The 23,855-nt window shown below is 48.9% G+C and overlaps 3 protein-coding genes across 4 annotated transcripts; all 3 read right to left on the minus strand.

Annotated features, from left to right (window-relative positions):
• Positions 1 to 11: 11 nt before the first annotated feature.
• card9 (caspase recruitment domain family, member 9) lies at positions 12 to 4,991 on the minus strand (the record flags this gene model as incomplete). The annotated part of the gene is made up of 11 exons (XM_083674046.1): positions 12 to 252; positions 532 to 599; positions 854 to 942; positions 1,069 to 1,114; positions 1,295 to 1,468; positions 1,619 to 1,744; positions 2,067 to 2,192; positions 2,401 to 2,577; positions 2,990 to 3,315; positions 4,487 to 4,624; positions 4,757 to 4,991. The coding sequence occupies 11 exons, from the start codon at positions 4,989 to 4,991 to the stop codon at positions 153 to 155; spliced, it is 1,605 nt and encodes a 534-aa protein (XP_083530172.1). The 3' UTR covers positions 12 to 152.
• A 650-nt stretch (positions 4,992 to 5,641) lies between these two features.
• On the minus strand, positions 5,642 to 18,705 carry snapc4 (small nuclear RNA activating complex, polypeptide 4). Of its 2 annotated transcripts, none has more exons than XM_083673891.1 (24): positions 18,032 to 18,705; positions 17,891 to 17,928; positions 16,514 to 16,610; positions 15,836 to 15,867; positions 15,548 to 15,688; positions 14,990 to 15,115; positions 14,663 to 14,741; positions 14,479 to 14,560; positions 14,106 to 14,207; positions 13,949 to 14,021; positions 13,535 to 13,699; positions 13,265 to 13,415; positions 12,641 to 12,747; positions 12,390 to 12,484; positions 12,078 to 12,172; positions 11,867 to 11,952; positions 11,282 to 11,773; positions 10,136 to 10,225; positions 9,842 to 9,941; positions 8,250 to 8,320; positions 7,780 to 7,836; positions 7,665 to 7,689; positions 6,050 to 7,281; positions 5,642 to 5,942 (listed from the first exon to the last, which is right to left on the minus strand). In XM_083673891.1, the coding sequence occupies exons 1-24, from the start codon at positions 18,150 to 18,152 to the stop codon at positions 5,811 to 5,813; spliced, it is 3,789 nt and encodes a 1,262-aa protein (XP_083530017.1). In that variant the 5' UTR covers positions 18,153 to 18,705; the 3' UTR covers positions 5,642 to 5,810. The 2 variants fall into 2 exon arrangements, with proteins under 2 accessions (XP_083530017.1, XP_083530016.1); XM_083673890.1 differs by having other exon boundaries at positions 11,282 to 11,794.
• On the minus strand, positions 18,143 to 23,843 carry entr1 (endosome associated trafficking regulator 1). The gene is made up of 11 exons (XM_083674047.1): positions 23,537 to 23,843; positions 22,991 to 23,103; positions 22,464 to 22,607; positions 22,203 to 22,307; positions 22,034 to 22,107; positions 21,443 to 21,554; positions 21,285 to 21,347; positions 20,888 to 21,015; positions 19,526 to 20,375; positions 18,716 to 18,773; positions 18,143 to 18,275 (listed from the first exon to the last, which is right to left on the minus strand). Exons 1-9 carry the CDS (start codon positions 23,580 to 23,582, stop codon positions 20,285 to 20,287), a joined length of 876 nt encoding a protein of 291 aa, XP_083530173.1. The 5' UTR covers positions 23,583 to 23,843; the 3' UTR covers positions 18,143 to 18,275; positions 18,716 to 18,773; positions 19,526 to 20,284.
• Between the last annotated feature and the right edge of the window lie 12 nt (positions 23,844 to 23,855).

The raw sequence follows: 23,855 nt of genomic DNA on the forward strand, positions 1-23,855 counted from the left end.
AGAGATGTGTGTAACTTTGGTCACATGACAGAAACAGCTTTATTAACCCTGTCACATGACATTCAGGTGTCTCATAACAGAACAGACGATGTGTCGTCGAGGACGCGTGTGCTGGCTGTTGCCGTTGCCATGGCACCCCTCCTCTGCTCCAGTCACATTCCGTCCGTGTCTGTGTTGTCACTTCCACTGCTGTTGCCAAGGTCACAGGGAGCAGGATCCCTGCTGATGGCCTTTGACCTCAGGGCTCGTTTCCTGTTGAGAGAGAGAGACAGGAAGTCAGGGAGGCTCACAATATTATAACAACACCCTAACCCTAACCAGCCCTAACTCTAACTAATCCTACCTACCCCTAACCCTAACCCTAACCCTAACCAATCCTAACAAACCCTAATCAAACCTAACCCTTCTGATCTGTAATTAACCCTAACTAACCCTAACCCTAACCCTAACCCTAACCCTAACCCTAACCCTTCTTATCTGTAATCCCAGTGAGATTTTGTGTCAGGTGTAGATTGCTGTTGCCATGCCAACCTCCGGTAGTAGAAATTGCACCTCCCTCTGGGTTTGCAGCAGGCTGAGAGGTCGTCACCTGGAACGTCCTTTAACACACACACACACACACACACACACACACACACACACACACACACACACACACAACATAGGTCAGGGTTAGTTATGGTTAGTCAGGTGACCCTACCCTGCTTGTCTAATAAAGAAACCTATGTACTAGACAGAGACAGAGAGAGAGAGAGAGAGAGAGAGAGAGAGAGAGAGAGAGAGAGAGAGAGAGAGACAGAGAGAGACAGAGAGAGAGAGAGAGAGACAGAGAGAGAGATAATCCAGTTCTTACTGCTGAGCTCTTCTCATCTTCTTCATCATCATCATCATCATCATCATCATCACACTCTCCTGAAGGCAGGCTGGGCTCCTCGCTACTGGCTACACACACACACACACACACACACACACACACACACACACACACACACACACACACAGACAGGATGAGGGTAACAACAAACTGGAGACCTTCCTCACATTCCTCACATTCCTCACATTCCTCACCTGTCGTGAATTTCTCCCGGCTCTCCTCCTCACTGCTCTGGCTCCTCTACGGCAGAAAGGATTTATTTATTGCCCTCATTACATATATACACATCACTATTATTATTATTAGTAGTAGTATAATAATAATAATAATTATTATTATTATTATTATTATATGAACATCACTATTAGGCTATTCCTTGACTCGGTCAGAGGTCAGAGGTTAGGGTTAGACTCCTCCTACCTGGTGCCTGCGGAGGCGTGTCTTCAGGGCTAGCACCTCCCCCTCCGTCCTGAACAGCTCCACCTGCAGCTCGTCACGTTGCTCGGCAACCTCCCTCAGCCGGCGGCGGTACTGATCCACCTGCTGCAGCACACGACCGCTGTCCTGGTACACCTCCTCCCTGGAGGCCAGGGCCTGCACACACACACACACACACACACACACACAAACACACACACACACACACACAGGTAGACAGGTAGATAGAGACTTGAAATAGGCATGTATGACAGACAGACAGACAGACAGACAGACAGACAGGCAGGCAGGCAGACAGACAGGTACCTTGTCTCTTTCTCTGATGACCTCGTCCATCTGGATGATGATGTCATCCATGCGTTGACGGTACATCTGAGCGTCTTTCCTCAGGGTGGAACATCTCAGCGCCTTCAGCTGCTGCTGCTCCGCCTGCTGCTGTCACATGATGCAGTCAACACAAACACCCCCAGCCCCCCCCCCCCCCCCTCGCCACGCCTGTTCTCACCCAGACCCGGTCCAACAGAACCACTGCTACCTACAGGGTCATCAGACTGCTCTAGAAAAAGGAAATATTGTTTATCTGTGCTGTGGTGTGTGTGTGTGTGTGGTGTGTGTGTGTGTGTGTGTGTGTGTGTGTGTGTGTGTGTCTGTGTGTGTGTGTCTGTGTGTGTGTGTGTGTGGTATGTGGTATGTGGTGTGTGTGTGTGTGTGTGTGTGTGTGTGTGTGTGTGTGTGTGTGTGTGTGTGTGTGTACCCTGGCCTGCTGCTCCTCAGCGTGGAGCAGGTCTGCCTTCAGAGAGTGGATCTGTGTGAGCAGCTGCTGCTGCTGGAAGACGCTGTGCTGCTTCACCTCCTCTACACTCTCCTGGCCCTCCTGCTGCTACACACACACACACACACACACACACACACACACACACACACACACACACACACACACCACACCACACACATATACACACACACACACCACACAGATGCACACACACTCACACACACACACACACTCACACACACAATCAGTACAGCTAGTTAGTTAGGTGTTTGTGTGTGTTTGTGTTTGTGTGTGTGTGTGTGTGTGTGTGTACCTGGGTTGTCTCCAGCTTGGTAACCAGGGCGCTGAGCAGGTCGTTGCGTCTCTGCAGCTGCAGCAGGTCGTCGGGGGTCGGCCGCGCCTCCATGGCGCTCCGCAGGGTCAAAGTTCGCCGGCGGTGGATCTTGGAGTCGCTCTCAGCGTTCATCAGACTGTGCTTCAGCTTCTCCACCTGACCACAACAACAACAACCAGCAACCTCATCCACACAGCACCTTGTTAAACCAGGGAGACCCAGACCAGACCAGACCAGACCAGACCAGACCAAGGCCCAGATCGAAATATAGTGTGGTACCAGACCCAGTCCCAGGCCCAGACCCAGACAGACAGACAGGCAGACAGACAGACAGGCAGACAGACAGGCAGGCAGACAGACAGGCAGGCAGACAGACAGACAGACAGACAGGCAGGTGTCCTGTGTTGCTATCGTGGAGAGGAGGGCCAGAGAATGCCAAGGTTAGACTTAAGGTCAGGTCAGGGTTGGGTTAGACTTTAGGTTAGGGTTGGGTTAAGGTTAGGGTCAGGGTCAGGGTCAGGGTCAGGGTCAGGTCATGGCTATGGTTGTGGTTAGGGTGACCTCTGACCTCTATCTGGAGGTCACGGTTGCTCATCAGAGCGTTGTTCTTCTCCTGGCTCAGTTTGGCCACGTCGTGCATCAGACTGTAGTTATCATCCTTCAGCTGGCGTAGCTCCTCCCACAGCCGCTCTCGCTCCTCCCTGATTCGCTGGACGCGCTCCTGTTGCTTCCTGAGTTCTCTTTCTCTGACCTGCTGCTGACCTCTGACCTCCTCCTGAGAGGCAGCGTCTGCCGCTGCCTCCTGCCTCCTCCTCCTCTCCTCCTTCAGGGCGTTCTGCAGCCGAGACACCTCCGACATCAGGAACTGGGTCAGACCGGACTCCCCCACCGTGTCTGGGGGGGGAGGAGAGAGGATAACAGCCCAGACTCGTTTACAGTGTCAGGAGATCACAGCACAATATTCCTTATTTACACACAATGGAACTCTAAAAGCCAAAATCCGTAATTTGGAAAGCTGTTTTTGGTTACATGAATTAATCATTTTTACATTTTAGACATTTACACCTTTATCCAAAGTGACTTACAACAAATACATTTGTTTAAGTAAGTGAATCATCTATTTGTACAGGGGGGTAGTGGGGATGAAGAGGTCTTTAGGAGGGACAGTTAAGATGTAGCCTAATGATACAACCTCATCAAAGATAGTTTCTACCCTGAGCCCTATGTCACTCTAACCCAGAGGAAGGTCAAAGGTCAGTTTGTCACAGCTGAGGTCCTAGAAGAGGAAAGACAATGTTTGTTTGTTTTTTATATGTTTTTAGGGCATTTCTGCTTTATTAGGACAGAGACAGTAGAGATTGACAGGAAGGATGGGAGAGAGAGGAGGGATGACATGCAGGATATGTCAATGGCTGGAATCGAACCAGGGACCTTGTGATGATATGGTATGCGCCTTAGTGTGCTACGCCACTTGAGCGCCCCAGGGAAGACAATGCTGATTATATGATTTTGGGGAAGTTGAAAATGAAATGTGTTTGATGTTTTACTGTCTGGCTAGATGACCAACTAAAGTTACATTTACTTTTCAGATAATGTGTATTTGATGTTACCCAGGTCTTTCATAGTGCCTGGGACAGGACAGCTGTGTAGCGCTTGTTAATGTGGTGAAGTTGAGGATGAACTGATCTGTCGCCCAATTGTATTTAGTTTTTGATTGTTTTTCTTCAGTGTTTATAATAGGAACATAGACATTATGTTTAAATATGTTTAAAGCTTAATGTCACAGACAACCAGAGCTCTAACCCTAACCCTCTAACCCTAACCCTAACCCACTCTAACCCTAACCCTAACCCTCTAACCCTAACCCACTTTAACCCGGTTTAGAGTTGTTCATTTCTGATTGTGGCTTTTAAAGCTTCAAACAACAGTCACCACATTGTGAAACATTTAGCACAGAGTATGTCAACACGAGAGTACATCGACCAGAACATTCTGGGTTTCTGACCCCTGACCTCACCCACCAGGAAGGAGAAGACCTGACCTCTGACCCCTAACCCCTACTCACCCACCAGGATGGAGAAGACCCTTGCTGGCTCCTTGCCTGTGATCTTGCGGTACAGCTGAGGGTAGTCCAGCTCCAGACTCTCCAGGAAGGCAACATAACCTTTGACCCCCATCCTCTGGAGAGTGTCCAACAGAGCGCCTGTGGACGCAGCTGGAGGTTCAACAGGACTGTACGTGTGTGTGTGCGTGGTTAAGTAGTAATGTGTTGCAGTGAGTTGGGGTTTAGTCATGAGTTAGTCTGTGGTACTAAGTTGGCATTAGGGTCTCTTACCGACTTTGCGTCTCCGTGTGACGAGGTTTGGGTCATTGAGGATCTGCTCCTCGTCTTCGCTGCTCAGCACGCGGCACTGGCGCAGGTACGGTGTGATCTGGGCCGGCTGGATGCTCTTGATGAGCAGTAGCCGGTACTCCTCCAGCTGCACCCAGCACTCCTCGTCCCCCAGGCCCCCCAGGTCCCCCAGGTCCCCCAGGCCCCCCAGGTCCCCCAGACTCTGGCTGGACGTCATCACAGGACACCTCCTCTACCTAGTCTCCTAGCTGTCCTCCTAACCTCCTAGCTGTCCTCCTAGCCTCCTAGCTGTCCTCCTAACCTCCTAGCTGTCCTCCTAGCCTCCTAGCTGTCCTCCTAACCTCCTAGCTGTCCTCCTAGCCTCCTAGCTGTCCTCCTAACCTCCTAGCTGTCCTCCTAGCTGTCCTCCTAGCCTCCTAGCTGTCCTCCTAGCCGTCTCTGACGTGCTCTCTGGGTCCCACCAGACACACAATGATCAGCTCAATGTGGAACTGCTGTCTAATAACGCAACCGTCAACTTCCTGTTTGAAGAATCATTTCACTTTTTCTGTTTCCTCCCATTTCACCATCCATGAGGAACTCTTCAAAAACATAAAACATAAAACATTCTCTGCATCTGTGGAACTTTACTCTGGTTTAATCACTCATAATCAAGCCTGCTCGTAATAATACATGCTTTAGTGTCTAATATTATTCTAATATGATTATTAGTGTCTATCAGCCTCAGAGACCCTAGCGATGTTCCAGGGCCGTAGTCATCAACCAATCAGATATGGTTAACTAGACAGATCGACCAATCAGAGGGCGTTTCCATAGGTGGTTCTAAGAACCTCTGCTGATTATGAGATCAGCCAATCAACACACACGTTTCAAACAAGTGGAATACTTTATTAACAGTTTCTCTTTGTACAATATGAACAAGAAAGAATGATTCAATTAGACAAATGAGTTAACAGATTACATTCTACATATTAGAGAATACAGCAATAATAAAACACAGCTTAACAACTAACTAACTAACTAAACAACTGTCATTCTAAACCAGTTCTGGTGAGTCTTCCTGGTCGAGGCCTTTGTTGTGTGATTGGTGGAGGCAGCTCCGGGTGCGGGTGGTGATCCCAGAGTAGGAGGCGGCTGGAGCTCCCTGTCCTGTGCTGAGCAGAGGATGCTGGGAAAACAACACGTCAGTGAGTGGTTAGCAGTGCGAGGAGAGAGGGAGGGGAGAGAGAGAGTGTGTGGTGTGTGTGTGTGTGTGTGTGTGTGTGTGTGTCTAACCTCCAGTCTCTTCTGGTCTCCAGGTTGGGTCCGTCCTTCCTGCAGCTCTGCAGCACCAGACTCCTCCCCCCAGTCCTCATTGGCTGCAGCAGGCCCCTCCCCCAGGTCCTCATTGGCTGCAGCAGGCCCCTCCCCCCTGGGGTGGAGTGTTGCTAGGAGTGCTGGCAGGGTGAAGCAGGACAGGAAGCGTGTCTTCAGCAGCAGGAAGCCGGGGTTGGACAGGAAACGCTCAGACACCAGCTGCCGCACCACCCCCACCCGCTCCTCCTGGCTCCTGATCGGCTCCTCGGGGGGTAGCAGCAGCAGGGCATTGTGGGTCAGAGCCTTCTTCCTGGCCAGCAGGGCGGTTAGGCTGTTCAGGCTGCTGACGGAGGGGGGCAGGTAGGGGAGGGGCATGTCACACCCTGGGAGCTCCACCCCCCCCCGGCCGCTCAGCCAATGGTGGACCTCCGCCTGATCCTCCACAAACATCAAGCTGCGGTCAAACCTTACCGGCTCCACTCTGGAGGAGGGGCCAGGGGCTGGGGGGGTGGGGCTAGGGGAGGGGCCCAGGGCTGGGGGAGGAGACTCTGGTGACACGGTGACACTGAGGACCAGAGGAGGCTGTGAGAGGGAGGGAGAGAGAACGGGGGAGGCTGATTGGACCAGAGGCTGTGGGAGGGGCATTGGAACATTCTGAGGTCCCATCTGGAAGCCGCAGAACGGCAGCAGTCTATTGGCTGTGAGGATCCAGGTGGTCTGAGGCGCCAGAACCACGTTTGGACCAATCAGCTTCCCTTTAGGAGAGTCGCCGCGTCGACATGGCTTCTTGGGCTGGGCCGACACCCCCTCAGCCTTCTGGGCGTTGGCCTCCATGAGGGCGTGGCCTTTTTCCGTCGGCCTACGAATACGCTTCTGGGTCCTACGCACACCGCCCCCTGGAGCCGTTGGCTGGCTGGGTAGAGGGGGTCTGGGTGGAGGGGGTCTGGGGGGGCTGGGTGGCTGACTGGGTGGAGGGGGTCTGGGGGGGCTGGGTGGCTGACTGGGTGGAGGGGGTCTGGGGGGGTTGGGTGGAGGGGGTCCAGGTAAGCGGGTGATGGGGAGTCGGGCAGGGACCAGAGGGACCAGGGGTTGGGCAGCGATCCAGCAGGCCCGGGCCCTCTGCTGCTGCTGCACCACCAGACCCTCCTGACGTGACCTCTTTAGCAGGCTGGCCACCGTGCCCACGTCCTGCAGCCTCTTCTCTCTGGACTCTGGACATTTGACCACAAATTCAATGAACATCAATCAACAGAACTAGATTTGTAGTTATAAAAGGGGTCTGTTTTAAAGGTGTAGTGTTTATTTTGCTGTTAGCCAGTCAGATAAAGATGGAAAATCTTCCACTTCAGCTCCCTGCAGACAGAAACATGCACTGGTCATCTGTGGCCAGTAAAACCAACAGGAGACCAGGCTGGCTCACCCTCGGCCTAGCGACTTGCTGGCGGGCTAACCCTAATCCTGGCTGATCAGGAGGAGAGAAGGAGAATCATGGTGATTCTTTGCGTGCTCTGTGGTACATAGTGGGTTACTATGTTACTATGGGTAAATTGTAAAACAATAACATTAATCTACATTCAAATGAAGGATGAATTACCTTGTTTCAAGGGGACGCAGACAGTCTGAAACAGATCACAGTTATCAGAAAAAGGCTGTTCACACCATTCATAAAAGTAGCAACAGATATAGATCCTTATAAGGACAGAACTCACTGCTCTGTTCCTCTGTCCAATGATCCCCTTACATCCCTCTGTGTCAATACGAAGGACCTGAGAAACACACAGAGCATAAAGCTCCAGACTGCACCCTCCTGAGAAACACGCAGCACAGGTAGATCTGTCACCAACGTACAGACGCTGTTGTACTCTTACCATCCTCATCCTCCATATCAGGTTAACCCTTTAATGCCTGATGTTGCATATAAACAACAATGTCTTTAAACACCTGGCGAAATGTCTATACACGATCAATTCACAAAAGGAAAGTACTATCTTGAAGAAAATATCCTAATGAACACCTTTAGCACCATCTGGTGTCCAGAGCAAAACGGGTGAGTTTCTAAAATTCATTGGATGCAAAATGCTCCTAAGATATCCAGACATGAGGAAATGAAATTAGAAAAGTATTCATTTTTGGCAAAGGTTCAGTCAATTGACTGTAATCACACTTTCATGTTTATTACCTGAAGAAAGAGGAGGAAGACGGGAGTACTGGTGAGTCCAACCTTCTCTGCTCTCTCTCTCACCGTCCTCACTACAGACAACACAGAGTCAGGTCAGCACTTCCTGGTTCTGTCTCTATAGCAACACTCCTGAAGTCTTCAATGGTTCATTAAACCTTTAGATACAAAGTTGAATTTATATACTACTACTATCTGAATCCAATAAAACACCTTTGGGATGTGGTAGAACGGGAGATTCACAGCTTGAAAGAGCACCTGAAAAAATCTGCAGGAATTGCGTGATGCAATCATGTCATCATGGACCAGAATCTCAAAGGAATGTTTCCAATATCTTGTGGAATCAATGTCACGAAGAATTGAGGCCGTTTAGAGAGCAAAGGGAGGCCCTACCCAGTATTAGTATAGTGTTGTAATAAAGGGAGTATTACCCAGTATTAGTATAGTGTTGTAATAAAGTGATTGGTGAGTGTATATACACATTCATTTACTACATTATATATACTTATATATATATATATATATACACACACACATACACTTATTACTACATTATTATATACTACATTAACACACACACACATATATATATATATATATATATATATATATATATATATATATATATATATATATATATATATATATATATATATATATACACACACACACACACACACATTAATATTCAACATTAATACATAGGAAAAAGGAGGAGGCTTGCAAGCCGAAGAACACCATCCCAACCGTGAAGCACAGGGGTGGCAGCATCATCCCTGCTTTGCTGCAGGAGGGACTGGTGCACTTCACAAAACAGATGGCATCATGAGGAAGGAAAAGTATGTGGATATATTGAAGCAACATCTCAACACATCAGCCAGGAAGTTAAAGCTTGGTCACAAATGGGTCTTCCAAATGACAATGACCCAAAGCATACTTCCAAAGTTGTGGCAAAATGGCTTAAGGACAACAAAGTCAAGGTATTGGAGTGGCCATCACAAAGCCCTGACCTCAATCCTATAGAAAATGTCTGGGCAGAACTGAAAAAGCGTGTACGAGCAAGGAGGCCTACGAACCTGACTCAGTTCCACAGGTTCTGTCAGGAGGAATGGGCCAAAATTCCACCAACTTATTGTGGGAAGCTTGTGGAAGGCTTCCCAAAATGTTTGACCCAAGTTAAACTATTTAAAGGCAATGCTACCAAACACTAACTCTTGTATGTAAACTTCTGACCCACTGGGAATGTGATGAAAGAAATAAAAGCTGAAATAAATATTATTCTGACATTTCACATTCTTAAAATAAAGCAGTGATCCTAACCGACCTAAGACAGGGAATGCTTACTTGGATTAAATGTCAGGAATTGTGAAAAACTGAGTTTAAATATATTTGGCTAAGGTGTATGTAAACTTCTGACTTCAAGTGTATATATACATTAACATACTACATTAATATACAGTGCCTTCGGAAAGTATTCAGACCCCTTCACTTTTTCCACATTTTGTTGTGTTATATCCACAGTGTGTAATTGATTCCTATACAAATCAAAGACCCTATAAAAACAAAGATATTAATTTCAAAATGACATGAACTACCTTCAGAGCGTGAGTCTGGAGAGAGGGGAGGGGGCAGCAGTATGTTGCCCACCCAGGGTGTGACAGCCAGCAGGAGAGAGTAGTGGAGGCTGGTGGGAGCCTACACACACACACACACACACACGCACACACACACACACACACACACACACACATACGTGAATACACTCATGGACATACAGTGAACATGCTAACGAGTGTCTCCTTTAGCTATTCTAACCATGTTAACTAGTTATTCTAACCATGTTACCTGGTTATTATAACCATGTTAACTGGTGTTACCAGGCAACGTACCCTCTTGATCCCACAGGCAGCCTTCCACTTCATCAGGGTCTTCACTTCCCCCTGGGACACCTGGACCATCGCCAATGGACTGTAGTAGTCCTACACACACACACACACACACACACACACACACACACACACACACACACACACACACACACACACACACACACACACACACACACACACACACACACACACACACACAGTTGTAGTATAGTAGTAGGAGTAGTAGTAGAATAGTAGTAGTATAATAATAGTAGTAGTAGTAGTAGTAGTATAATAGTAGGAGTAGTAGTAGTAGAATAGTAGTAGTAGTAGTATAGTAGTAGTGTAGTAGTAGTAGTAGTAGTACAGTAATATAATAGTAGTAGTGTAGTAGTAGTAGTATAGTAGTAGTGTAGTAGTAGTAGTACAGTAGTATAATAGTACTAGTGTAGTAGTGTAGTAGTAGTGCAGTAGTAGTAGTATAGTAGAAGTGTAGTAGTAGTATAGTACTAGTATGGTAGTACAGTAGTGTAGTAGTAGTAGTAGAAGTGTAGTAGTATAATAGTAGTAGTGTAATATTAGTAATTGTAGTAGTACAGGAGTATAATAGTAGTAGTGTAGTAGTAATAGTATAGTACTAGTATGGTAGTAGTACAGGAGTATAATAGTAGTAGTGTAATATTAGTAGTAGTACAGTAGTATAATAGTAGTAGTGTAGTATAGTACTAGTATGGTAGTAGTGTAGTAGTAGTATAATAGTAGTAGTGTAGTACTAGTATGGTAGTATAGTAGTATAATAGTAGTAGTGTAGTAGTAGTATAATAGTAGTAGTAGTAGTATAGTACTAGTATAGTAGTAGTGTAGTATAGTACTAGTATGGTAGTATAATAGTAGTAGTGTAGTACTAGTATGGTAGTATAATAGTAGTAGTGTAGTACTAGTATGGTAGTATAGTAGTAGTAGTATAGTAGTAGTATAATAGTAGTAGTGTAGTACTAGTATGGTAGTGTAGTAGTAGTATAGTAGTAGTATAATAGTAGTAGTATAGTACTAGTATGGTAGTATAGTAGTAGTGTAGTATAGTACTAGTATGGTAGTATAGTAGTAGTAGTGTAGTAGTATAGTACTAGTATGGTAGTATAGTAGTAGTAGTGTAGTATAGTTTACCTTCTTGGCCAGTATCGGGGGGTTGGGTCTGATCAGCGTGTCCACAACGGTACCAAAGTGGTCCAGGACGGTGGAGCGGACCATCAGAGGTCTGCGTTCAGGGGGAACCAGGCTGCTCTCTGCTGGCTGTCTGCCCTGGGGGGCGTCCAGCTTCACCATCAGGGTCAGGAGGGTCCCGGGGGCGGCAGGCTGGGAAGGGGGAGCCGGGATCCAGTGCTCCATGGCGGGGGGGCTGTACTCCTCCTCCCTCTCCACCCTCACCTGCTCCTCCACCCTTCCTGGTTTCTTCTTCTTCTCCTTCTTGTCTTCATCACTGTCCATGAACACCATGGTGATGCTGTGTTCCTCCTTAGAGCTGCTGTTCATGTCGTCGTCGTCGTCGTCGTCGTCGTCGTCCTCCTCCTCCTCCTCCTCCTCCTCCTCCTCCTCCAGAAGCTTGCTCCTCCTCGGCCTCCTCTTCTCATTCCTCCGGTCACGAATCCGCTTCTTGGGCTGTTCACACAAACAAACCAGCTGACCAATCAGGTAAGAGGAACAGACCACCTGACCAATCAGGTGAGAGGAACAGACCACCTGACCAATCACCTTGTATCCGTTCATCTTCCTCCATTGGTGCAGCACCTGACAGTCCAGCCTCTGGGGCATCTCAGCCGCAATCCTCGCCCATTTACCTGCAGCCAATCAGGACAGAGAACAAACTTTACCCTCTACCTGCCGACCAATCAGGAGAGAGAACACCTTTACCTGCAAATGATAATAAACCTGAATATCATCTTTCTGTTTCTTCAGTTCCAACCTTCTCCGTGTTTCTGCACCAGTTGCCGTAGCAACGTCTGCTCCTCCAGGCTGAAGGCGCCTTTCTTCACGTCGTCCCGCAGACAGTCCAGGTACCTACACACACACACACACAGTCTGGACACACCCACCGTGTGTCTGTGTGTGTGTGTGTGTGTGTGTATGTGTGTGTGGGGTGTGTGTGTGTGTGTGTGTGTGGGGTGTGTGTGTGTGTGGGGGGGTGTGTGTGTGTGTGGGGGGGTGTGTGTGTGTGTGTGGGGGGTGTGTGTGTGTGTGTGGGGGGTGTGTGTGTGTGTGTGTGTGTGTGTTCTACCTGTCTCTACATTGTCCGTCAGTACGGCCAGGCACCTCCAGTCGGATCTTCCACCAGTTCCCAACTCCGTGCCTGGAGACAGCCTTCAGCAACATCTACAACCACAGACAACCACAGACAGCCTCAGCAACATCTACAACCACAGACAGACAGCTAGTATTTGCTAGTCAACAGACAGACAGTCTGTTTCAGCTAGTCGACAAACAGACAGACAGACAGCTAGTCTAGGTGTCAGCAGAGCGGGTCAGTACCTGGTCCTCGTGTGGGGCCCAATGGCCCTTCCTCAGGCTGGGGTCCAGAACCTGCGTCCAGCGGTACATCAGCTGACTGTGGTCCCGCCCCTCCATGAAGTACGAGACTGAGACACACAGAAACACAAGACATGAACTGAAGTTATACAGCAACCCCAAGTCTTACTCTGGGTGTTAGGGGAGGGTAGGGTGGTGTTAGGATGGTGTTAGGGGAGGGTAGGGTGGTGTTAGGGGGGGTAGGGTGGTGTTAGGGGAGGGTAGGGTGGTGTTAGGGGGGTGTTAGGGGAGTGTTAGGGGAGGGTAGGGTGGGTGTCGGGTGGTGCTAGGGGGGTATAGGGTGGTGTTAGGGGGTGTAGGGTGGTGTTAGGGTGGAAGTCTTATTCTGGGTGTAGGGATGTAGGGGGGTTTTAGGGGGATGTTAGGAGGGGGTAGGGTGGTGCTAGCGGGGTATTAGGGTGGTATAGGGTGTTGTAGGGGGGTGTAGGTCTTACACTGGGTGTAGGGGATGGAGGGTGGTGTTAGTCTTACTCTGGGTGGAGGGGATCGAGGGTGGTGTTAGGGTGGTGTTAGTCTTACTCTGGGTGTAGGGGATGGAGGGTGGTGTTAGGGTGGTGTTAGTCTTACTCTGGGTGTAGGGGATGTAGTTTCCGATCCTCATCTTCTCCACCAGGTCTCTGAGGACCTGATCCTCCCCGTAGCTCCACTTCCTCTTCCTGAAGGTCTTACAAACGTAGCGCTGGTAGGTCTGCAGACACATGAACGCTGTCCTGTTGGTCTGAAACACACACACACACACACACACACACACGCACGCACACGCACCTTCAGTCACAGATGGACAGACACAGCTCCACCTGTGTGCAGCGTAGCGTAGCCTAGCCTAGCCTAGCGTACCTCCAACCGGGCAGTGATGTCGTCCCAGCGCCGGCCTCCATGTTCCTCCACCCGCCGCTGCAGCCGCTGGAGCTCCGCCTCCTTCCAGCTGGACTTGTTGATGGACGGATGCAGGAAGTTCTCCCAGAACCGCCTCACATCCTCCGCCTCCCTGATGCCTTCAAACTAGGGAGCAGGGCGGAGTAGGGTCAGGGTCAGCAGGGTTAGGGTCAGCAGGGTTAGGGTTAGAGTCAGGGTTAGCAGGGTTAGAGCAGGGTTAGGGTCAGAGCAGGGTTAGGGTCAGCGTCAGCAGGGTTAGGGTCAGCAGGGTCAGTAGGGTCAGGGTTAGGGTCAGCAGGGTTAGAGCAGGGTTAGGGTCAGGGTCAGCAGGGTTAAGGTCCAACATGGAGACGGACATCTTGACCTTTGACCTACATCAATATTGGAAATCTTCTGCCAGTCATGGTAGTCATAGCGACCACCCATCAACTCCTCCTCCTTCATTGCTCTGAAACAGACAGACCAGATAAACAGACAGACCAGATAAACAGACAGATGAACATTAGTTAGTCGATCATCAGCCATGAGTCACCTGATGTCCTCCATCTCCTTCTCCACCTGATTGATCTGGAAACGCAGGACCTGCTTCTCCACACCGACCACACCGGCCATCTTCTCTGACAGGTAGTCCACCCTGAGATAGACACAGTACATATTACACCCTGACCCTGACCTTAACCCTGACCCTAACCTTAACCCTGACCCAGCCACAGTACATATTACACCCTGACCCTGACCTTAACCCTGACCCTAACCTTAACCCTGAGATGTACTGTGTCTACAGTTCTCCATCTCTATGGTCGATACATTATCATGAAGATAATAAATAGACATTAGATTAGATAAATAGACAGAGTTAGGGTTAAGGTTGGGGTTAGGGTTAAGGTTGGGGTTGAGGTTCTTACTTGGAGAGCTTGGGTTGAATCATCCTCTTCATGGTGTCTCTCTTCACAGCGTTGATCAGCAGAGTCTTTTGCCAGCCGCCCCCTGAGAACAGTCCCACGATGATGATTTCACTACTACTACTACTAAGCCTAATCCTCCCCTAGGAACAGACATGATGATGTCATGGATGATGTCACTACTTACATCTTTTTATCTTGAGTTCGTCTGTGGATCTCGTCATCTTGCTCATCTTCTCCCGGGCCTCTGGGTTGGCAGGCGGGCCCTGGGGGAGACCAGGGATGTGAATGGTCAAAGGAGCCTCCTAGCCCAGGTCTACCTATCAGAACAGGCTTCTACTGGGTTCTAGGTGGTCCTACTGGGTTCTAGATGGTTCTACAGGGCTCTAGATGGTCCTACTGGGTTCTAGATGGTCCTACTGGGTTCTAGATGGTCCTACTGGGTTCTAGATGGTTATACTGGGTTCTAGATGGTCCTACAGAGTTCTAGATGGTTCTAGATGGTTCTACCTACCAGCCCGGTGAGCTTGTCTTTGAAGTAGGGCTTGAGGAAGTTCCCCAGGAACAGCCTCAGAGGGTTGTGGCCCGACAACAAGGTCTGGGAGGCTCCAGAACCAGACAGCTGGGCTACGGTCTCAGCCTGGGGGAGAGAGGGGGGGGGGATTAACTAGCTGCTGTCTCTCTCTGCCTGGTGGAGGGGGGGGGGACATTAACTAGTGGAGAGGGGTGGGGGGGGACCTTAACTAGTGAAGGGGGGAGGGGAGACCTTAACTAGTGAAGGGGGGAGGGGAGACCTTAACTAGTGAAGGGGGGAGGGGAGACCTTAACTAGTGAAGGGGGGAGGGGGAGACCTTAACTAGTGAAGGGGGGGGGGAGACCTTAACTAGTGAAGGGGGGAGGGGAGACCTTAACTAGTGAAGGGGAGGAGGGGGGACATTAACTAGTGAAGGGGGGGGGGACATTAACTAGTGAAGGGGGGGGGGGACATTAACTAGTGAAGGGGGGGGGGGGGCATTAACTAGTGAAGGGGGGGGGGCATTAACTAGTGAAGGGGGGGGGTGAGCTCCCTCACCTGTTGCTGTTGGTTCTCTGCCAGTAGTCTCTGCAGCTCCTGCATCTTCTCCTTCAGGACCTCCTGGTAGACCAGGTTCATCTGGAGACACGTCTCCGAGGTCTGGGGCAAAACCAGCTCTGCATCGCTGTCCTCCTCACTCTGACACACACACACACACACACACACACACACACACACACACACACACACACACACACACACACACACACACCAGTAATGTTGCAGGTGCAGTATGGGACTCTAACCTGCCAGCTGAATAGAGGAATGTCAACATGTGATACCCACCGTCTCTGATGCACTTCCTGGGCAATCCTCATCTGGAACACATGAAAGGGTGAAGTTAGGACTGGAAGGTTAGGGCAAGGTTAGGGTGAGGGTTAGGTCTCTGGAATTGGGTTAGGGCTAGGTTAAAGTTATGGTCAGGGCTAGGTTAGGGTTAACATCAGGGCTATGTTAGGGTCAGGGCTAGGTTAGGGTCAGGGTTAAGGTTAGGGCTAGGTTAGGGTCAGGGCTAGGTTAGGGTCAGGGTTCGGTCAGGGTTAGGGCTTGGTTAGGGTCAGGGCTAGATTAGGGTTAAGGTCTGGGCTAGGTTAGGATCAGGGCTAGGTTAAGGTCAGGATCAGAGTTAGGGCTAGGTTAGGGTGAGGGCTAGGTTAGGGTCATGGTTAGGTTACGATCAGGGCTAGATTATGGTCAGGGTCAGGGCTAGGTTAGGGTCGGGTCAGGGTAAGGGCTAGGTTAGGGTCAGGGCTAGGTTAAGGTCAGGGGTATGTTAGGGTCAGGGGTATGTTAGGGTCAGGGCTAAGTTAAGGTTAGGGCTAGGTGAGGGTCAGGGCTAGGTGAGGGTTAAGGTTAAGGCTAGATTAGGGCTAGGTTAGGGTTAAGGTTAGAGTTAGGGCTAGGTTACGGTCAGGGCTAGGTGAGGGTTAAGATTAGGGTCAGGGCTTGGTTAGGGCCAGGTACCTGACAGAGTGTCTGCTGCGTCTGGGCCGAGTGTTTGCTCCAGCTCCTCTATCTCCCTCTGGACTCTCTGCCTCTCGGCCTCCAGGACACCCGGCGCCTGGCAGCACAACAGCATTAGCATCACTGCTAACAGCACAACATTTACATTCATGGCATTTAGCAGATGCCTTTATCCAAAGCTACTTACAGGGTTAGGTTTTTTATTTTTTATTCATGTTTTAACAGTAGAGAAACTTGTACAGGGGGGTAGTGGGGGTGAAGCAGTCTTAGGAAGGACTGTTAAGATGTAGCCTGAAGAGATGGGTTTTCAATCTACGGCGGAAGATCGGTAGTGACTCTGCAGTCCTGACAGCAGTGGGAAGCTCCTCCCACCAGCGGAGCGCCAGGACAGTGAAAAGCCGTGACCGAGTAGCACGGCTGCTGTATCCACGTAGAGGCGGCGGTGCCAGGCAGGCAGCCGAGGGGGACGAGCGGAGTGATCGGGCCGGGGTGGGTTGGGGGCTGACCATTGCTTGCAAGTAAGGAGGGGCTGTTCCCTTTGCCGCCCGGTAGGCGAGCACCAGGGTCTTGAATCTGATGTGAGCTGCTACCGGGAGCCAGTGGAGGGTGCAGAGGAGGAGAGTGACATGGGAGAATTTGGGGAGATTGAACCCCAGATGGGCGGCAGCGTTCTGGATGAGCTGCAGAGGTCTAATGGTGGAGGCGGGGAGTCCGGTCAAGAGTGCGTTGCAGTCGTCAAGGCGAGAGATCACAAGTGTTTGGACCAAAAGTTGTGCTGCTTCTCTGGTGAGGAATGGACGAATCCTTCTAATGTTGTAGAGGAAGAATCTACAGGAGCGTGCTGTTGCTGTGATGTTCATCACACAGGATAAGTGGTTGTCAAGGATCACCCCAAGGTTCTTGGCTGTATGGGAGGAGGTCACAGTAGAGTTCTCTACTGTAATGGAGAAGTCTTAGAGAGGGCAGGCTTTCCCTGGGAGGCAGTGGGTTTGGGAGGAGAGGTAGCAGTGTTGGTGAGAGATAGAGAGAAAGAGCTGCTAATGTCATCAACCTTCTTTTCAAAGTAGGTGACAAAGTCATCTGCAGACAGGGAGAAGGAAGAAGGGGGGGGGGGAGTTGGGTTGAGGAGTGAGGAAAATGTGGAGAACAGTTTCCTTGGGTCAGAGTCAGAGGATTGAATGTTGGAATGGTAGTAAGAAGCTTTAGCAGCTGATGCAGAGGAGGTGTAGTTGAGGATGTACAACAGCATTAGCATCACTTCATCTGAGGCTACTGCTAAAGCACGGTTACAGCATGGATCATAAGATAACACACATTAGCTACATCAGGTAACTCAGTCACTCTGTCACAGGTTAGGGTCAGGGCTAGGGTTCTTACCAAGTCCTCTTCGGGCACCACATCGGACTCATCATCATCTGAAGACAGAAACGAAACACATTGAGTTACTAAAGCAGAGGAGACACCAACTCAGGGTTAGGGTTGTTTCTGATCTCCTGACGCTGCTTGACCGACCCTCACCTGAGGAGCTGCTGGGAGGAGACAGGACGTCGCCGCTGTCCTCCGGGCCGAGGCTGCGCTCCAGCTCCAAGATCTGCCGTTGGATCTTCTCTCTCTGAGCGAGCAGCTCCTCCGAGGCCATCCCGTTCCTCCGCCACCGGCAGCACCGTCCCGGTACCGGGATGTTAGCGGGAGGTTGGTCACTGCACAGGCAGAATCAGAATCCAGCCGTAGACGACGCAGTCAAATGCTTTGGTCAATCTAGCTGCTCAACAGTGCAACAAAGAGATCATAATATTAAAAACAATAACATAAGGAAGCAAAAGTATTTAACAGAAGACACAAAAACAACTGAGGGTTAAAACTAATGAACCCTTAACACCTCAGAGACAGATAGTTAGATATTAATACAGATAGTTCGGTATTAATACAGATAGTTAGATATTAATCCAGCTAGTTATGGACAGGTATGAGTTGCTCTGCTGGTTTGTTTTCCATCCTCAGGTCGTTCGGTCAGAGCTAAAATAGCACATACAGCTAAATGCTATCAGCTAAATAGCATATATGTGTTAGCAGCGTTAGCATGCTATCTGTTTATCAAGTCCGTCAAACACACAGGCGCTGTTTACGATGTTGTGGAGCAAATAAACGTTAAAACGTTAAACGTTCCATAAACGTTCCATATGACAAGCTCGGCGGCCTCACCGGCAGCGCGTGTCCTCGGTGCTCCGGTGACGTTTAACGGTTTAACTCCGCCCGTCTACTTCCGGTCGGTGGAAAGGAGGAATCAAACAAACAAACATGTCAATCATCTTAACAAACATGTCAATCATCTTAACAAACACATCAATCATACCGTCTCATATCTGCCGGTATTTCCCCAGAAGACTTTCTAAGTGTTCTTATATCCTAATTATTATTATGAATTGGGTTAGGGTTAGTACCTACAGGTCAGGTTAGGGTTAGTACCTACAGGTCAGGTTAGGGTTAGTACCTACAGGTCAGGTTAGGGTTAGGGTTAGTACCTACAGGTCAGGTTAGGGTTAGTACCTACAGGTCAGGTTAGGGTTAGGGTTAGTACCTACAGGTCAGGTCAGGTCAGGGTTAGGGTTAGTACCTACAGGTTAGGGTTAGGGTTAGTACCTACAGGTCAGGTTAGGGTTAGTACCTACAGGTCAGGTTAGGGTTAGGGTTAGTACCTACAGGTCAGGTCAGGGTTAGGGTTAGTACCTACAGGTCAGGTCAGGTCAGGGTTAGGGTTAGTACCTACAGGTCAGGTCAGGTTAGGGTTAGGGTTAGTACCTACAGGTCAGGTTAGGGTTAGGGTTAGTACCTACAGGTCAGGTTAGGGTTAGTACCTACAGGTCAGGTTAGGGTTAGGGTTAGTACCTACAGGTCAGGTTAGGGTTAGGGTTAGTACCTACAGGTCAGGTTAGGGTTAGGGTTAGTACCTACAGGTCAGGTTAGGGTTAGGGTTAGCCGCAGGCCGCAGTGATGCTGTAGATTCAAACTCACCTGATCTGTTCTAGAAGAGCTGAGGAGGAAGTCTGGTACCAGAGATGGATTGAAATATTTGAAAAATAAATAATTCCAGTTCATACAAATATAATAGGCATGTGTAAAATGACATATAATTCCACCAACATGTACATTTTAAAGCTCAAAATTACTTTTTAAAAATTGTATATACTTCTTGTTGCGTCATTTGTGCTTATTTCAGCAAAACTAAGAGAAGATATTGATCATGTTTCAACTTGCGCTTTTATTTTGAATCGGCGAAAACGGCGAGAAGTGAAACCGGAAGTCTTACTGCAGCTCTCAGAACCCAGGTCGGAACCACGTCCGGTCATGTGACCAGAGCCACGCTCACATGGTAAACAAAGCAACGTCACTTCCTGTCCTTTCATATGACGTCAGACGGCATGAAGGTTCAACAGACAGACAGGAAATGGTTTCATGGAGTTACATTGATTTAAAATGGATTGTGTGTTTTGGAGTGGGACAGTCCCACTCTTATATTGACTTTTTATTTTCATTGTTATTATGAAATTACAAAGTAAATAACTTATCAGTACAATAATGTATTTAGCAGAATTAATTCCTCATAATTGTTTACAATGAAATATAATGAATATAAGTATTTACAAGTTGCCTGTAAGTCAGGGTGGAAACATAAGTCCATGTTCATAACCCTCTGAATCATGTTCCTGATCCGATTCTGGTCCTGGTCAGGTTCTCTGGTCCTGGTCAGGTTCTCTGGTCCTGGTCAGGTTCTCAGCCTTCGTTGTGAACCTCAGAGATCTGGTCGATGGAGTGCAGCAGTTGAGACACCAGACACAGAGTCTCTGCTCCTGACATCAGCTGTCTGAGAGGGAATAAAACAGCCTGTCAACCAGCTGTCTGTCTGCCTGAGAGGGAATAAAACAGCCTGTCAACCAGCTGTCTGTCTGTCTGAGAGGGAATAAAACAGCCTGTCAACCAGCTGTCTGTCTGTCTGAGAGGGAATAAAACAGCCTGTCAACCAGCTGTCTGTCTGTCTGAGAGGGAATAAAACAGCCTGTCAACCAGCTGTCTGTCTGTCTGAGAGGGAATAAAACAGCCTGTCAACCAGCTGTCTGTCTAAAAATAAAATAAAATGTTCTTGGTTCTGTAGGACGGTGACTGCTGATGGAGCTGGTTGTTATCGAAGGTTTCATTCATGATGATGTTGATTCACTGACTGAGACAAATGTACTGATTGATGACAGTTATAAAAGTGGATAAACATGAACATGTCAATGGATGAAATAGCTCACAAAGCTCAGAACAAACAGCACAGCTGATGTTGATGTTATTGTTATTGTTGTTACCCACACTGCGTCTGAAGGGAGGACTGACCTGATGGAGGTGTGTGCGTTGTGGGCGGCGGTGTGGAGGCGGTCTGAGGCCAGCTGGGCCGTGTGTTTCATGGCCGCCTCCCCAGAGCGAAGTCTCTCATTCTCACACCTGCAGCTTTCTAACTGGCCCTGAAACCACATGACATAACCTGACCAATCACATGACCACATGACTCTGCTCATTGCACGTCTGCACGACAGTCAGAGCAGTAACCAGTAACAGGCAGAGCAGTAACCAGTAACAGGCAGAGCAGTAACAGGCAGAGCAGTAACCAGTAACAGGCAGAGCAGTAACAAGTAACAGGCAGAGCAGTAACAGGCAGAGCAGTAACAGTAACAGTTAGAGCAGTAACAGTCAGAGCAATAACAGTCAGAGCAATAACAGTCAGAGCAGTCACCTGTGTTTGATGCAGCTCCTGCCTCAGTTTTGAAACAGCGTTCTCAGCCTTCACTGCTCGCTTCTGTCGAGAGAAAAAACATGACAACCACACAAACATCCCTCCTGGATCAGGACCAGGGGTCATGGGTGTGTATGTTGTGTGTGTATGTGTCCTACGGTCATCAGCTGCAGGTTCTGTTCTACAGAGTGGACCATGGTCTCCAGAGCCTGAGCCTCCTGCTCCTCCTGGACCCTCCTCTGCTGCCGCTCCGCTGTCAACTGGCTGATCCTACACACACACACACACACACACACACACACACACACACACACACACACACTTCATTCTACTTACCGAACCCAAACTAACCCTAACCTAACCCAATTTAACCCAACCTAACCTAACCCCAACCCAACCTAACCCAACTTAACCCAACCCAACCCATCTAACCTAACCCTCACCCTATCTAACCTGACCCAACATAACCCTAACGTAACCTAACCTAACCCCAACCCATCCTAACCCTAATTTAACCCAACCCTACTCATCTAACCTAACCCTCACCCAATCTAACCCAACATAACCCTAACGTAACCTAACCCAACCTAATCTAACCTAACCCCAACCTAATCTAACCTAACCCAACCCTAACCTAACCTAATCCTCACCTAACCCAACCCAACCCAACCCAACCCAATCCAATCCAACCCAACCCCAACCTAACCAACCTAACCAACCTAACCCATTATTGCCCACTGACCTCCTACCTGTCAGCATCACTCTCAGTCTTCTTCAGCAGGTGGTTGATGTGCTTCCTGAGCTCAGCGTTCTCCTCTCTCAGCTGAAACACACACAACCGTCGTCACGCCAACAAGTCATCCTCACCTAGAAGGTCAGTGTGTCCATGACAACCCCTGAGAGACGAGAACCTGAGACCTTCTGTTGATGATCAGCTGGTTTGGTCCTCGAGGGCTGTTCAGCCATGGACGTCTTGTCATCTCCCTCGTAGTTGACGGTCGCTCCCCCCACCCCCCTCACCACGCCCCCCCGCCCCGCCCCCCCCACCCGCCCCGCCAGAGACGACTGGTCAGAGCACAGGCTGCTGTCCACCGACGCACAAACCCCAAAGACATGGGCCTCCTCTAGGACAGAGGGCTGGTAGCTCCCAGTCCACTCCTCCTCCTCCTCCTCCTCCTCCTCCTCCTCCTCCTCCTCCTCCTCCAGTGATGCAGGGCCAGCTGTGGCCTCCAGGAACAGCTGAGCCTGGTAGTCTGGCTCCAGGCCTCTCTGGGAGGAGCGGTCCTCTTCTGTCAGGAGGGAACCACCACCACTGTAGGCCTTCTGAAAGCACAACAGGCTGCATATGAACCTTAACTGTAACCCTACCACCTTCAGGAGTGTGGGTTAGGATCTAACACCCTCAGGATTGTGGGTTAGGATCTAACACCCTCAGGAGTACTACTGCCCAATATTGTTGTTGTGTTTCTGCTACTATGCACCTTATATGATTGTTTTTATTATTATATTACATTGTTGATTGTTTGATTGTTGCGTTGTTGAGGAGCTAAGCATTACATTGCATCGTCTACGGCTGTAATCTGTGTTTATGACAAATAAACTATGATTTGATTTGATTTGATCATAAAATGCTGTACAGTTCCTAAATGTCTGGGCACTTTCAATATCTGTCTGAAGTGGACATCTCTAGATCCACTACTCAATACCTTGTGCATGGAGTAGTTCTTCTCATACGGATCCCTCTTCTCTGGGTTCTGGTTCTTACTGCGGATGAACTCTTTGAAGGAAAAGGGATTCAACCCGTCTTCTATGACTTCATCTAGGAAATAAGAAACAACACATCTGAATGATGAGTCTGGTTCTTACTGGTCAGACTGGGTCTTACTGATCAGACTGGATCTTATTGGTCAGACTGGTACTTATTGGTCAGACTGGTATTATTGGAGGATTAAGGATAAATAGCTAAATCAGGTCAAAGTTTATTGGTCATATGCACAATATGCTTACTTTGGAAGCTTCGTCTCAACAGTGGGTTAGGGATAAATAAAATAACAATGTATATATTAAAACTATATATTATATAAACATCTATGAATACAGGGTTGGCCCAGGGTCATGTCCAGCCATGGTAGTAAAATAGGAATCCTTATAGAGCAACGACTGAATTAACCAAGTACAGATGTGTTTCTGGAGCTCAGAGTCAGATAACCCGAACCCTAACACACTGCACAACAGGACAATAACAAACTCACCGTCTTCTATTATCAAAGTCTTGGCGGACGTTTTATGCTTCGACATGTTGATGGTTAGCTACCGCAGCTAACCGAGCTAGTTACCGCAGCTAACCGAGCTAGCTACCGCAGCTAACCGAGCTAGTTACCGCAGCTAACCGAGCTAGCTAACGTTCATGTAGTTCAGAAGAAGCAGCGGCCGAATAGAGGCGAGCTGAGAACACGTTCCAGTCTCAAAGCTCGACAGATGTGGTGGTGATGATGATGATGATGATGATGATGACTGGTCGGATGTCAGATTTGTTTTCTGCTGTTGTCAAGCTAGCAAGTCAGCTGATCA

The sequence above is a fragment of the Argentina silus genome, assembly GCF_951799395.1.
Source record: "Argentina silus genome assembly, chromosome: 7".
NCBI lineage: Eukaryota > Metazoa > Chordata > Actinopteri > Argentiniformes > Argentinidae > Argentina > Argentina silus.

Excerpts from the sequence above, each read along its gene's own strand:
- snapc4 (XM_083673890.1), bottom strand. The coding sequence starts at position 18,152 with ATGGCCTCGGAGGAGCTGCTCGCTCAGAGAGAGAAGATCCAACGGCAG. Across the intron at positions 13,416-13,534 it reads ACATCACTGCCCGGTTGGAG|ACCAACAGGACAGCGTTCAT; the intron begins GTACGCTAGGCT and ends TGTGTGTTTCAG. Across the intron at positions 10,226-11,281 it reads CCCCGATACTGGCCAAGAAG|GACTACTACAGTCCATTGGC; the intron begins GTAAACTATACT and ends GTGTGTGTGTAG.
- entr1 (XM_083674047.1), bottom strand. The coding sequence starts at position 23,582 with ATGTCGAAGCATAAAACGTCCGCCAAGACTTTGATAATAGAAGACG. Across the intron at positions 22,108-22,202 it reads CAGCTGATCATCAACAGAAG|CTGAGAGAGGAGAACGCTGA; the intron begins GTCTCAGGTTCT and ends TGTGTGTTTCAG. Across the intron at positions 21,348-21,442 it reads AGAACCTGCAGCTGATGACC|AAGCGAGCAGTGAAGGCTGA; the intron begins GTAGGACACATA and ends TTCTCTCGACAG.